Below are 15,825 nucleotides of genomic sequence, written 5' to 3'. Positions count from 1 at the left end.
TTACAAGTAGTAAAATGAGTGACAGAAGAATAGAAAAGAGGGATGAGATGTCTGGAGGACAGCACTCTGTCTTCCTGTGAATCTTTTGCTCTGTGGCTCCTCTTTTGTCCCTCCCTGCCACGCCTCCAGGGGTCCCCTTGGCAACATGTTTTACTGCTGGCAGCCATATAAATACAGCATTGGCTCCTGTAAACTAGGAAAGCTGTACACAGTAACACTCCAATGCCAAGGACTCTGCAAACAAGGGGGCTTCAGCTGCAGATATAAAAGTAGGTACACAGGGGAAAGCAATGTGTTTTAAGTGAATATTTGATGTTATTCGCCATCATATTGTTGAATTGCTTTTGCATTGTGCACAACAACTGAAAAAGGTGCACAAACTGCTGTTTTTCAGCTCAGCATGGATGCGAATCTGCATGTGAATAAAGTGACGGATGAAGCCGAGTCTCTTCATGACAGAAGGAGTGAACGCAGTCTTCTCAACGTGTTGACTGAAAGTATTCGCGGGCTTGAAGCTGTCAGACGTGGCAGAGATCATTATAATGGAACGGCGGGTGGGAGGAGACGCATAGGAGGAGAAGCAGGTAGAGGCGGAGGAGAGGAAATACAGAGAGGCGGTGAAGGAGGGATGCTCGGCCCTGCAGAAGACGAGGAGGATGATGAAGAGGAGAGAGACTGCAAGCAGAGAGTTCTGGGAGTGATGAGCGAGCTGAGTGCTTTTCATTCAGACGGAGTGAGAGCATGGAGACGAGTTCTCAGAGAATATGAACACGGGTCTCCACCAGGGGGCAGCAGTCAGCACCCAGCTACAGCAGGTATGTGTTTCAGTTTATCTGACTGATGTCTTTCTCAGCCTGATGGAGAAGACGAAGAAGTGAAAGTAGTTAACCCTCTATGGCAGTGGTTCCCAACCTTTTTCTTGAGGGACCCACAGTGTAGTTTCTGCTTCCACGGGACACCAAGTTTGTGTGGACTTTCGGTTTTTAAGAGGTTAAATTTACACTTATATCAGGGATGGGCAACTGGAGGCCGCATATGGCCCGCACCCTCACTTGAAGTGGCCCTCACAACAACTACATGCATTTGAGCATGAAATCTTAAAAGTGCAGTGTAAAAATGCACAAAATTACTTTTATTTTACCAATTAATGTTGGTCTGCTGTTCTTTCACTGAAAAAAAGAAAAGAAATCAAAGTGGTTATTTTTTATTTGCTTCAAACTTTTTGTATTCCTATTTATACTGCTATACATGCATTTGTGCATGAAATGTGCAAAAATATTTAAAATTGCAGTTTCATCATATATATATATATATATTCCTAAAAAAATACTTGAAAAATAAACTTTGCTAAAATAAAAAGGTAGTCATACCTGGCAGTTTAAAAACATTTATTTTTAAACTTTCACCATAAAACAGTAAGGCACAATGTATGTCCTCTCGACGTTAACACTTGAGGTGTTAAATACAGGATCAGAGTTTAAGTAAGAAGTTCGGAGTTAATATTTAAACATTTACTCTTACAGGTTTGATTTAATGACACACTTACTTACATTTACACTCGGTTTTGACAACAACTCTTTATGGACTGAGAGTAAATTATAATGGATTAACTCTATCCAGAGTGTAATTAACTCTACTAGTGTATGTCTAGTTTAACACCAAGAATTCAACTCTTCTCAATTTGCTGTGTAGTTTTGTGAATCAGCAATTGTGCAGTAGTCCACACAATGTAACAAAGTCCATGGTTTTTATATTATAGATTAGAATCTGAATTAGTTCTCAAAAAAAAAATGTTTTTATTTATTGTCGTGATATACATATCAATTGCCAATATGTCTGCTTTGTTTTAGATACAGAATGTGAAGTCAAACCCTGTTCAGACTCCTTCAGTTTTACTTTATTGAGTGTTGGGGAGGACATTGAGAACATTATGGACAAACTGAGCACTATTATAACTAAACTGGAAGAAGAAAGTCTCAAATTCCATGTAGACGAAACGTCAACTGTGGATGCAGCACTTCAAGACAGCAGGGACCCAAACGCACCAGAACAACATGAAGATGACAACAATCCCCAGAACTCCCATGGTTCCCTTCAATCTGACTCTGCACATAAACAGGATGTTGAAGATGGAGATGATCAAAGCCATACGATGCCATTACTGGACACTGAACAAACACCAGACTCCAGAAGTTCGGACTGCAGCGATGTAGGGGAGACAGGAAAAGAGTTAGTGGTCCAAAGTGAAGGGGGTGAAAATCAGGACTGTGTTTCTCCGGAAAGTCACACGGATATGTTAGAGGAGACAGAAAAGGACACAAGTAGGTTGAATGATACGGGCAAAGACACAAACAACGGATGGATCACAATAGTGTAAGTTGACGAAATCATCAACTTTTTTATCCCGATTAACCCAACAAAATATACCTTAAGTACACTGTCCATACTGTCTGACAGGATCATATATATATATATATATATATATATATATATATATATATATATGTACATATGTATATATATGTATGTGTGTATATATATATATATATATATATATATACATATATACATATATACATATATACATTTATATATACATACATATATATACATATATATATATATATATACATATATATATATATATATATATATATATATATATTAGTACACTGTCCATACTGTCTGACAGGATCATATATATATATATATATATACACACACACACACACACACACACACACACATTTTTCATGTCCTCATTATCTATCACAGTTAGAATTCTATCTATCTCCGCAAAAGTGGTTATGCTTTCTGTTTGGTTTTTCAGCAGGAATACAGAAAAACTATTTGCACAATTTTCTTGAAACTTGGTGGAAGGTTGTTGCATGAGCCAACGAGGAACCTAGACAATTTTGGAGCTGATCTAAGTCATGCAACACCTCTTTGTACCTAAACAACAGAATAGGTTGTTAGCAAATGACTCTCGAATCAACATTACAGTTAAATGGTATAATTGGGCAACGAAACTACCTGGTTTTGTAAAACATCATTGTTTAGGTTCAAATTTCACCAACAGTCACAAAAGTCAACGCTGACTTTGGGCAAAATTCCCCATTATTGGACATATTTGGTATCTTTGAATATGGTAACCAACATGTCCTCTGTTTTAATAATGTTTGCCACACAGCATTGTATAGAACATTACTCTTACATTGTACTTGTTATGTCTAGCATCCCAGTTGTTATACCACATGAGGCCAGCTTGTGAATCCGAGCATGATTTCATTCCTTCCTTTCATTCCTCCCTACGCTGATACAGAAGCAAGGTCTCTGCAATGGTTCATCATGGGGTGCACATGTTTTGACCGTCTGGCCCGTTCATAACCAGCTACTTGATACAGTTCAATGTCGGGTCAAAGCTCAGATTCATCCAAACACCAAACAAATCACATCAGAGGGAGAGGCCGAGTCTGAGAGAAGCTGATATGAAAATGTGTCTGTTCAAGCTTTTCAGAAATATTTAAGATGGTTGCACTTCTTGCTAGAAATGTAGTTGAAATATAATAAACCCTACTTCTACTACTACATTAGGAGTGGAGATAAACATTGTCATGTCAATGCTGCACAGATCAAAATATGCAATTTAACCCTCTGGAGTCCACAAAAGCCCTAACAAAAAGACACAAAATGACTAGAAAAAAGACACAAAATGAAAAAAAAAAAGAGACAAAATGACCAAAAAAAGACACAACAACAGACACAAAATGACCAAAAAAGACACAACAACAGACACAAAATTACCAAAAAAGACACAAAAAGACATGAAAAGGATTAAAAAATGGACAAAATAGTCCAAGACTCAAGTTCTTCAGTGCTGAATTTATCATTATGTACCTCAAAATGTTACCTATATAGTGTACATACGTCTTTTTGAAATTATTTCTAGGCTCGCTGATCAACAGAAGGACTCATGCTTCGTCAGAGCACCTATGGGTGTGGCTGAAGTCCTGAGGTGTGAGGTTGCTGACACCCTGAGCTGCCTGATGGTGACCGCCTCGGAGGAGCTGGTCAGCAGAGTGATCAGGGTCAAAGTTCAGGACGGAGCTATCGTCCACTTCCCCGTGACCGTGGCTTTGCCTTTCTGCGCACGTTACCGTGGCAGCTATAGGGACGTCGCTGTGAAGATAGTTGATGGGGAGAGGAGAGCGAGCTACATCACTCCTCTGACCACGGAGGGCACGTACGGAGGGCAAAGGGTAAAGTTCTCTATTACTAACAGTATGGTTAAAAACACTAACTTTTATTTTACTGCCAAAAAGTAAAAAAGTTTTTTATTCATCTTTTTTCATGACATGATTTCTTGATTTCATGACTTCTTTTCTAATTCAGTTTGTTTCTTTTGTTTGAAGATTACATTTCATACTGAGTGGCTTTGAAGTTACACTTTCTGTTTTTGGTGCTTCCAAGGTGTAATTGTAATTGATCACATGATAACTGTAGTTTATAAAAGGCACTCAGAAGGTCACTAAGAGCTTATAAACAGGGACTATCTGCATTGAACAAATCTTGGATGTGTCCTGTATGGTTTATCAAAATTGAAAACATAAGAGGTGCTGATATAGAGCCCTGTGGTGCACCTTTTTTGGCATCTTTAGACATGTACAATTATCAACTTAAAATCTGTGTTCTGTCTGAACAGCCCTGTCTCCTAAAATGTACATCTCATTTCCATGCAATGAAACTGAATTGTCAGTTCCACTTGCAGGTTAATAGTTTCTTCTGCATTTCACTTCTTTTTTTGACTTATTACAAACATTTTCTTATCAAGAACTGCATAGAGAGGTCTGAGTGAATGAAACTGGTCAAATCTCAGACTCTCAACCAGGAGGTCTCAGTTCTTGTCCCATGCAAAGGTTCCATTCGAAACCAAAAGTTGACCTATTTTAAGTTATGTACGTAAGTAAACTTAAATAACGCACTTTAACTTACAGTACATCACTTCAAAAATGTTCTTAAGGATGTAACAGAACCAAATGTAGTTAATTTAACCAAAATCAAGATTCCTAAACATAACCAGGTAGGTTTGTTTAAATTCACAACATTAACCACATATGCAGTATTCCAAAAGGAAAAAATAGTTTCTTCTAAATGTTATTGAGAATGCATTGGATGGGAAACCATCATTTAAAAAAAAAAAAAAGCCAGAGTGGACATCAATAAGAATACTTTTTTTTGAGAGTTTATAAATCATTCAAATACATTGGCCAAAATGTCATTTGTGTTTTGTTTATGTCAGGGCTCATTTGCAGAGGTGAGGGTGTATTCTCTGGGCCTGTTTGCAGTGGTTTCCTGTCTAAAAAGAGAAAATTACACAGTACCCACAAAGGGTTTGTCACTCAAGCTCCCCATGGATCCCCGAATCTGTCTGAACTACCTCCCAGGATCCTTCACTGCTCCAGTAATGGCACAAACCATGGTATGAAGAAAATGATTTTATCTCTATCCATCTGTCTCCAACTTTACTTTCAACACAAGTGTACTGATCTGTCATGAATTGTGGGCTTTATGCAACTTTTGAGTGCTTACATTTTGTTTTGTGAATTAAGATCAAGCCTTGGAAAAAGAATCCAATATTCAAAATGTTGAAATTGTTCCAAAAATGAGATAAAAACACACCATGGTAAGGGAAGAAGAAGGGCATAAAAAAGCAACCAAGTAACAGAAAGACTGCTTATAATTCAGTCTTGAGGTTTCACAGATGTTTGCTGTGAGGTAGAAAAATGAACAGCTGTAGCCGCTTTCTGAATCTACTTCTGAGTCCAATCATCTTTGAACTAACGCCACCACAGCAGTTTGCTGCTTGATCTTACGTCAAAAAGCAACAGCTCCCCCTCTACACTGTTCTCTTTGATAAAACAGCATGCCGTCGGCAAAACAAAAGTGTGGGGAAAAAACAATTTTCATATCACACGGCATCTCCGTCCAAACTGCTGCTTAAATAATGCAGAACAGCTGTTCTCTAATCTGTCTCAGATCCAGCCGGTAGACGCCGTGCTTCTGGCTGCCGTCAAGTCCAGCAGCGATGTTTATCACTGCGTGGTGTCTACCAGTCCACTGCTCTACCTCACCCACCCGACCTCTCAGCCCCTGAGGAGACCCCTCACCCTCACTCTTCCCTGTCCCCCAAACACTGAGAAGAAGAGGCACACAAGGGGACAAGGGGAAGAGCAAGACCACCCAACTCAGCCTGTCAGTGCTTCTCCACTGTGGGATCAATCTGCTTCCAACAGAAGGAGGTGAGTCCATGAATAAAAATACATACATCAGAGGATCAATGACGAAAAAAATAGGAGACCAAAGATGTAGAATGCAGCTCCCACATGAGAATGACTGTTTATTCATTAACTATAAAATGTGTGGTATAAACCATCAAACTCACGGCCCGTGGGCCAATTGCGGTCCTCGTGACGATATTTTGTGGCCCTCACCTTGATATGAAAGTTTAATGTGAGTTTTATATGAATGGAACTTTACTGTGTTGTGTGTGGAAGGTCCCTTTATAGTGCAAGCTGGAGCTTTGTTTCACTTGTTTCTATGACAATGTTTACAACAACAACACCAGAGATAATGAACAGCCCTTTAGCAGTCGTCCTTTATGCGCTAGCTATCCCGCTACTTTCTACCATCTACAAATGTCATGATGTTCATGTCATCATGAAAGACGTGAATATCGAGCGTAAAAAAAAAGGCAGCTGCTACTGGACTGTTTATTATCTGTTGTGTTGTTGTTACCGGAAGGGGTGGAAATGTTATGTAATGTAATTGTGTGTCTCTTTTGGTAAATTTGTGCCTTTTTGTTCATAATTTTGTCTTTTTTGGAAATTCTGTATCTTTTTTGGGTAATTTTGTGTCTTTTTTTTGTCATTTTGTGTCTATTTTTAAATAATTTTGTGTCTTTTTTATTAATTTTGTGTATTTTTTTGGTCATTTTGTGTCTTTTTTTCAGTCATTGTGTCTTTTTTAAAGTAATTCAGTGTTTTTTCATTCATTTTGTGTCTTTTTTGGGTCATTTTGATACTGCCTCCAGATTCCTGGGTACATCTTTGAAGTCTAAGGAGACGTCCAACGAGCTGCTGATCGTCCTGGGTTCAAAACACAAACAGTGGAGCATCCTGGATAAAATCACAGTCAGAAACCAGCAAAATGGACTGGTGTCCTTTGAGCTGATTGAGATATTTGACAGGTGTGCAACATAATGTCTTCTTCTTTTGAAAACATTATTAATACAAATCTAAATGGCTGATGGGAACATTTTATTATTTTTGTTTTTATATATTTTACTTTAAGATCCTTTAAACAAAACGCAGTTGGTCCAAAGGTGCTTCACTGGAAGACAGGTTTTAATACAAATTAATGGCAACAGGAATTTAGATACAGCACCACACAGTGCATTGTAGATACATATCAGACTGGTAGATTCAATTCTAAAGCAAACAAGGAGCCACTGCAAGAGAAAAGGTAATATAGTTTGCTGATCTTGTTAGAAGTCTTGCTGCAGTGCTCTGGAGCCAGTTAGAGGCTGCAAAAAGAGACTTCGGTCAAAGTATTCAGAGTTACAGTGTTTATCAGATGTGATAGCCTGGATGATTTTCTCTGTGACCGCAGCACTCAGTGGATATGTTGTTTAACCTTCCAACCTAAACAAATCACAGAAAAAACTGCAATATGAGGCAGAAACATCCATAGAAGGACCACACATAGTGCGGACAAGCCCAGGGTCAGACTCGTAGGGGGGCGCTTAGTTGTAGCACCGTTTGTGTCAGATCCAGTGCTGATTCCTCCGGTTTGTCCACCCAGTAAAAGAAAAATCTGAAAAACATACAATATTGCATCAAAAGAAGAGCTTAAACAGTATCATGTGAATATATGAGTTGTGTTGTGATAACAGATTCTTAGTTTCTTACCACATCTCCTTGTGCCTGTGCCTGGCTGCTAAAGTTGATCAACCATTGTAGTTGATTTGAAGGATTGTACATGTTTAGCTTCCTGTTGTTGTTTCCTAGATTTAATGTCAGAACAGGCTGGCTTCTCATCACACAAATGAGGATGTAATAAGTCCTGCATCTGACCACAAAACAGAAAAAATACTGTCAGACATCACAGATTAATTGAAGTGAAAGCAAAAGTATTTTCATTTGATTGTGTACCTTTTTATTGAGATGCAGTTAGCAGACTGCAGGTTTGTTTGCTTCTCGGGAAACCAGCCTAAAACCTGGAAATGATGAGTTCCTTGCAGAGTTGTTCTTGTAATTTCAAGGAGGCTGTTGAAGCTGGATCACACATAAGGGCCAGTAAACAATATTTTATGAGGACAAAAAAAACAAACAACAACAACAACAACAACAATTAGAAAAACTGGTTTTTTTTTCGGTGAATAGTGAAAAGTAACTTAAACGCTCTTAACACCTGTCAGTGAAAAACAGCCTTTTTAGTTTTCGTTTTGCCACAGAGTTAGCCTGCAAGATATAGAAAACATCATTAGTAAATAATTATAGTAATCAGACTCAAAACTTTAATGTTTTCTACAAAAAAGTAAAAGATAAACTGTTAAATTCACCATCTTAAAGTAAGCTGCAGAAAATGATAAAGTAAAAGTACAGACTCAATAATTCAAATAATTAGCTTAAAGCAAGGGAATGGTTAAAAAGATTAGCTAAAGGCTAAACAACAAAATAGTTAGCTAAAATTTAAGGCTAAACAGTTGATATAGTATGTTAAAAGTAAAGGCTAAACAGTCTCAATAGTTAGCTAAAAGAACGGGCTAAACTGTCAAAATAGTTATCTAAAAGTAAAGACTAAATGGTTGAAATACTAAGCTAAAAGTAAAGACTAAAAAGTCTAAATAGTTAGCTTAAAGTAAGGGCTAAACAGTCGAAATAGTCAGCTATAAGGTGAAACAGATGAAATAGTAAACTAAAAGTAAAGGCGAAACAGTTGAAATAGCTAGCTAAAAGTAAAGGCTATAAACAGTCGAAACAAAAAGCTAAAAGTAAGGGTAAACAGTCTTAATATTTAACTTAGAGTAAAGGCTAAACAGTTGAAATAATAGGCTAAAAGTAAGGGTTTAACCTTCAAAATAGTTAACTATTTAAAGTAAAAGCTTAACAGGTGAAAATAGTAAGCTAAAAGTCATGGATAAATAGTTGAAATAGTAAGCCATAATGGACAAAAAAAGTTTTGAAAAAACACTGTTTAGGCAGAAAAGAACAGTCATGTGTGTATGGTTTGATGTTTTCCTGTTAGGATTAATATTACAGTTAGAGTTGCAGGTTTCTCACAACATGTATTTGGTCTCGGAGGCCCATGAGCCCGACGAGTGTGTTTGACAGGCGCAGCAGGTTTGCAGGGTTCTGGGCCGTCCTGATAGCCACCTCCACGCACTGACTCCCAGCAGTGACCGTCATCAGGAGTCCTCCAAACACATAGAGGAGGTAGAAAACATTGCCCCTGGCCACAGAGAGAGAGAGAGAGAGAGAGAGAGAGAGAGAAAGAGAGAGAGAGAGAGAGAGAGAAACAACAAAATAGGGAGTTTGCATTTGTATATTTGAAGGTAGCAGTTTATTTCCAAAGTCTTGAAAACACACAGATCCTTACTTTTGGACAATTAGCTCTGGTGGAAACTTCCACATGAAGAGGTTTGATGCACGATGCTGCACAGGAAGAAGGCTGGAAAAGAAAATATCTTCATTGGACCTTTCCATGTAACTAACCCTTAACTCCCCTAACTATGATTGTGTATACTGATACGAGAAACACATGTGACACAATGATCACAGCCTTTTCTTGACTTATTGGTGTTCTTGCCTTGTTTAATCTAGAGTCAAATACACAGAAAGACTTTATCTAGAAGTACTCACCACTCGTGCGTCGACTGTTCCACCTCTCTGGGGTTTTATGCCTTTCATTTAAACATGTTCAGTCTATTGGCACAGCATGATAAGAGAAGGAATGTAGAATACTACAACTCAGACTTAGTGAGCTTTTCTTTACATAAGGGCTTTAAAAAGGCAGTATGGATAAAGGGGTGGGGTGCTAAATGCTTTGAATTCCAGGGTTTAGCATTTTCTACGTCAGAACATAAGCAAAAAATGTTAAGTAATCTTCAAAGAAGTCATAGATAGTAAGAAAATAAAGCTATCTGAAGAAAGGAAGTTTTTGTACCATTCCTTTAATAAGGATATATTTTTTCTTTTGTGCCATAAATCTTTCTTATCTAAAACAGCCTTCCCAGGGAATAGTATATGTAAAGTGGGTAATATGATTACTTTATTCTGTCTTAAGTATATTAAGTCTGTATTCAGGCCTATGATAACAGACTCATCTCTTCCCTCTATTCAGCAACAATCTAATCTCTCCACTCAGCTTCTTAACTTCCCTCCTGTCTCTGACTGTCTACTTCTCAGACTGCTGGTGGTTCGTCTGCTGTCTCCACTGCAGCACTGCCACCTCACCTCGCTGGCCGAGGAGCTGGAGGAGTCAGTCTGCTGCCACGCGGTCAACATCGTCCTCCAGCGTAGACAAGATGAGCCTCACGCCGTCCTGGTGGCTGCCCTGCCCAGCAGAGACCTCAGCTGGGAGCTGTCCAAACTGAGAGCTCGGGGCTACAGTGGTCTACTGGATACCTCGCTGGAGATCTCCATGTGTGAAGGAGACCAGCTTTTCCTGAGGTTCAGTGGCAACATCACCTCCATGGGTAAGGTGTCAGGTAGGCCTCCTGACCTGAAAGTGAGGAGAAAATGTACAATGTACTCTCTCTTCTATTCCCTGTCGTTTCCTTTCTGTCTGTCAATTTCTACAATGAGGGAAATTGAACAAGAACCACAAAAACAAGCTAAGAAACCGGATTAAGTGACATGTTGTGTCAGTCTATTGATCGCCTCCGCTCAATGACACATGAAAGTAACCTTAAAGGTAGCTACAGCAACAACATACACATAGCAACACATAATAAAACAGTTGTTGTTGTTGTTGTTGTTGTTGGGGAAGTCAAAAGGTCACAAGTCCCTATTCTAGGTTTGAACGGGTTTGTCTTCCTGCTGTTTGTCAGTTTGTCATCACATAAGTAGAGGCAACCAACCATATAATAAAGAGAATTAATTATATGCACAGGCAGCAAGCAGAATGCGTGTTATCTTTACTATCCCCGGTATGTCTTCCTTCTCATGTGATGACACACTGTCTCTGAAATGATGTTCTGACATTGTCTGTCTGTTATTTTTGTTTTGTTTTGTTTTTTTAAACTTCTCTTTATTGTTTTTTTTTCTTTCGTTCACAAGGTACATGTTCATTTATGCTTGAAATCAACACAAAAGAACAGAATGATAGTAGAAAAAAAAACAACAACCTGTAAACCCACTCTGTGATCGCTGTGGACAGGCACCCGCCTCATTGACACATATGTTTTGGACTTGTCCAAGCATTGCCACCTATTGGGTTAAGATATTTCAAAGTTTATCTGAGATTTTCCAGAAACATATTAAACCAGACCCAGTTCTTGCGATGTTTGGGGTTGGGTCAGCTGCCATGGAGCTCTCTTTATCAAACAACCAGAAGAATGTGATTTGTTTTGTGACACTGTTAGCGAGAATAATAATTCTGCTGACCTGGAAACAAAAAAATACTCCAGTCTTTCAAGCTTTAACGAATGATATAATGAAACATTTGCAGTTAGAAAAAATAAAGTTATGTTTTTTTTTATTTGTTTTTTTTATTATTATAATTATTTATAATTTGATTTTTTTTTTTTCTTTTTTTTTTTTCTTTTATGAATATTATTATTTTATTTCTCTAATTTTGCTACACTGGAACAAATTGCTGTTTAATTAGTCATCATTTTTGGATGACATTGGATGACTACTATTTCAGTTGCACAATTTTATTGGAGTGAATAAAAATGTGAAGATATTTCATATCTGATCCAAGATGAAAGATTGAGGAAAGATGGCAAGTGTAATCTGAGGATGCAATGATGGAGGGGATCGATTTATGTTTACCAGAAGTATGCAAAATGTTTGTTAAAATGTTCAATAAAAAGAAAGTTAAAAAAAAATAAAATAAAATAAAATAAAATGCACCCTGAGAGATAAGATAAATACATTTTACACAATATGGCAGCCATTTATGGACTATGAAAAATTAACAACTCTAAATTTTAGGAAACTTGACATCATCCAAGTTGTATTATTACTATTTAAATCTCTTTCTTTTATTTGTAAACCTTATTATTGTTTTGATATTTGATTTGACTCCACCTAGGTTTTTGTTTCCTGTTTTATAACAGGAAGTCAAAACGGCCAACACAATGTCCCACATGAACGAATCACCTTCCACAGTCAGCAGAGGAATCACCTCCTGGTGCAGCTGACTGAAGTGGACCCGTTTGGGAACTACAGCTCGCCTCACTACAAGGGCACGGCCATGTTTTATAAGATCACCAGGGGTCAGCTGGAGTGGCGGGGGGACAGACCGGTCCTGATGGACACAAAGCTCCTGGGAGACCCCGTCTGTAAGCTGTCTCTGACTTTACCCAAGGTGCATAGACATTATACTTTGTTTTTAAAGATGCTGACCTTCACAATAAAAGCATAGTCTAACATTTTATTCTGGTTGATTTCAGAAAGTCAGAACCATTAATCGGCCCATGACAGCAAGGGTGAAGTTATGTGAAGAGACAGGTGGGTCCTATGTTTTAAAGTACATTTTCCCACTTCTTCTTCGATACTAGAAGGAAATACTTTCAGCTATAATAACTAGTTAGTTTCCGCATTTTGTAGATTATTCCTCATAAAAATCAAATTTAGAGTCATTTCCAAGTGAAAAAAGTCCCACGTAAGTTATCTTTGACTTAAATTTTATTACTATTATTATTATTTTTAACTTCAAAAGTAGGGAAACTGCATTTTAACCTGTTTTAATGCAAATTAACATATTTTAAAAAAAATTACTTAAAAAAAAAAAAAATGAATTTACTTTTTTGCAAAACTTACTTTTGCATGCATAGTTTTAGAGCTACAACTTGCTTCATAAAGTCTTGTTTCAAGATACAGATGCTGATTTCAGAGCAGTTTTTACTTTACATCTGGCTAATAATACTTTTTACTCAAGTAATATTTGAATGCAGGACTTTTATTTGTAACATTGCATTTTTTTTACATTGTTTTATTACTATCTACTTATCTTTATACTTCTTTTAGTGCTGTTGCTCTACAAATTTCTGATCTCCAAACTAATAATTCAAAGCCAGCCGTGATTAAATATTTAAATAATCTTTTATTTACACCCCTAAAGAGTTTGGATGAAAAATGTATTGCATGATGATCAAATTAGCATTACTTTTGCCATATTTTAATATCAGTATGAGGAAATATTTATACTGTGAAAATCATTGCCACTATACACTGTAATAAATTATTCTGTAGTCATTTCATTTTACTTAATATATTTGATCAAATGTATTAGATATAAATGTGTGCTTGATTTTGAGGCAGTTGTTTAAGTAACTTTAACAAAAAAATGTTTGAGAAAGAATACTTATTTTGACCACATTAAATATAATCTTTATGTGTATGTAATTCTAAATCAAGAGAATTTTGAATGAATCCAACACAATAGAATTAGTGGCAACGCTTTATATTAAGGTCCTTGTAATAACCATTAATTAACAAGTAATAAGGCCCTTGTAAGTCCTTACAAGATGCTTATTAACATTATTGTGTGTTTATAAGCTTATATAAGTGTTAATAATGGCATTACAAATACCCATGACCCACCCATTATGTCTTTGCCATGCCTTTATTAATCTTATTTTGTTTGCTTATTGATATTAAAATATACTTTATTGCTCATCTATTATAAGTTAACTATAAGTTAACTATGCTTTTTGCAACTACCGGATCTAAAGCGAGAACAATGCCTTATTACTTGTTAATTAATGGTTATTAAGGACCTTATTATAAAGCGCTACCGAATTAGTAAATTTTTTTAATTGACAGGCACTTCCTGTTAAGTTGTTATTAACACAACTTGAAACGTAGTTAGATTTAATAAATAAAATTGCGTGCAATCTGTTGCCTCAATTTTATTGTAGCTATTGTTTATCTTTTTTACAGTGTATAAGCCAGTCCTAGACACTAAAAATACCAACTTCCCACATCTTTTTCTAATTTTCTGAAGCAAGCTGCTAGTGTTGAAAACATGAACATGCATCTCTTTCAGTGCCCCAGTGCCTCCACCTTTCATCTGCTGCCCACCCACCAGATTCGCTCTCAGACTCTCTTCTTCTCTGGCTGTCTGGGGAGCTCTCGGAGGAGGACGTAGGCCTTCTGGTGCTCTCCCTGCGTCTGCGTCGAAGCGCCGCTCAGCTGGTGAAGCTCCGGGCCGGGGACAGCCTGTCCACCCAGGCCTTCCACGTCCTGGCCATGTGGAGGAGGGGTCTGCCCGCGGCCATGCACCAAACCAAGGCCTCTCAGCTGGCTCACTGCTTGGCCAAGAGCGGCAGGCCAGACCTGGCCAGGGAGCTGCTGCTGCGGCAGGCTGCAGCCACCAGGCAGGGCTTGCTGAAATAAAGAAGCTTAAAAATCACACTGCTTTTTTAATGTTGTTTTTGGTCAGGGCATGCATGCCTGCCAAATGTGTTGGTGGTAGTGTTACGTTTGGGCCACAAGGGGTCAGCATTGGACTGTGAGATTCCGTACTCTCTTCTGGACTTGAGGCGATAGACATGAATAACTTAAACGAGTCATTTCAGAGGACTTAAGACTTATTATTATCCATTAAAGAATGAAAAAGCCAAGATAAATATCTGGGGAAATGAATTAAAAAGGAATAGTTTTTTTGCTCTTCTGTTCTGTTCTGTCTCTTAACCCCTTATATTTTTCCCCCGGCTGGAAACCAGAGGTGCGGGTAATATTTCTAAGCATTTCCTGTGTTAATATTTGGAGCAAAAATAGCTGCAGAACACCACAGGAGTGAGACATTCAGACAATCAAGTGCAAATATTAGAAAATATATTTAGTTTAGTCATTTGCAATGAACACCTTACCTCAAATTATGTGTTATAATGCAATAAATCTCTGTCTCTAGATACAAGCAGGGGAAATTATCTGCACCCACAACTCGATTTTGAATAAATGATAAAATAAAAGTCGTGATGTGCTTGTTTACTTGCATGAAGTGAAGATATCTGATACCGAAAACTGAAAAGTACACTTTTCAACAAGACTTTTCTAAATTTAAAGTCTGAATATGTTTAAAGCATTAATCTCTGCCATAGCCTTCACATTCTCACTTTATTTTGTGGTTCGTCTCCACAGACAGGTAGGTGATTTACACGACAAGTCAGCCATCTCTCCTCTCTGTGTAAACAAACGCTGACACTGAGCGGTGACCTCTTTTCAGCTCCCTGACTCCGAGTCATCTCGGAGACCTGACAGTGTCTGCCTCTGATACCTGATTCAATAACAATGGCTTCTGTCTCTGCATAATAAAATGTTTTGATATGAGTCGACAAAAAGAGTTTGAGTGTCTTTTGAGTATTTGTTATAGGTATAGGCTACTTTAAAATGGAAAATGATGCTATAAATAAGGTTTATCTCGTAGTTTTTTGAAAGTTTCAGTCCCATAACTTTGTTTTTTACCTTCTAACCTCATACAGAGTTTTACTAGCTAGCTTGCTGCCTACATTAGTAAGCTATTTATTAAGTGATTATGTTGTTAGCAGTAAGTAGTAAGTAAGTTACTACTTATAGAAATGAATGGCTAATT

General features: G+C 37.6%; 2 protein-coding genes across 2 annotated transcripts; one reads left to right on the top strand and one right to left on the bottom strand.

The window, feature by feature from the left end:
• The first annotated feature begins 400 nt into the window (after positions 1-400).
• dthd1 (death domain containing 1) lies at positions 401-15,517 on the top strand. The gene is made up of 10 exons (XM_059355120.1): positions 401-815; positions 1,851-2,373; positions 3,950-4,259; positions 5,300-5,479; positions 6,037-6,299; positions 7,091-7,246; positions 10,467-10,756; positions 12,344-12,594; positions 12,680-12,737; positions 14,320-15,517. The coding sequence occupies exons 1-10, from the start codon at positions 401-403 to the stop codon at positions 14,625-14,627; spliced, it is 2,754 nt and encodes a 917-aa protein (XP_059211103.1). The 3' UTR covers positions 14,628-15,517.
• LOC131989788 (uncharacterized) lies at positions 7,345-10,357 on the bottom strand. Its single transcript, XM_059355121.1, has 7 exons — positions 9,921-10,357; positions 9,658-9,729; positions 9,342-9,510; positions 8,470-8,519; positions 8,211-8,333; positions 7,968-8,127; positions 7,345-7,872 (listed from the first exon to the last, which is right to left on the bottom strand). Exons 2-7 carry the CDS (start codon positions 9,690-9,692, stop codon positions 7,672-7,674), a joined length of 738 nt encoding a protein of 245 aa, XP_059211104.1. The 5' UTR covers positions 9,693-9,729; positions 9,921-10,357; the 3' UTR covers positions 7,345-7,671.
• Positions 15,518-15,825: the final 308 nt, after the last annotated feature.

This window comes from Centropristis striata, chromosome 17, assembly GCF_030273125.1.
Source record: "Centropristis striata isolate RG_2023a ecotype Rhode Island chromosome 17, C.striata_1.0, whole genome shotgun sequence".
Classification (NCBI taxonomy): domain Eukaryota; kingdom Metazoa; phylum Chordata; class Actinopteri; order Perciformes; family Serranidae; genus Centropristis; species Centropristis striata.
This window is presented reverse-complemented; position numbering and strand designations above follow the sequence as displayed.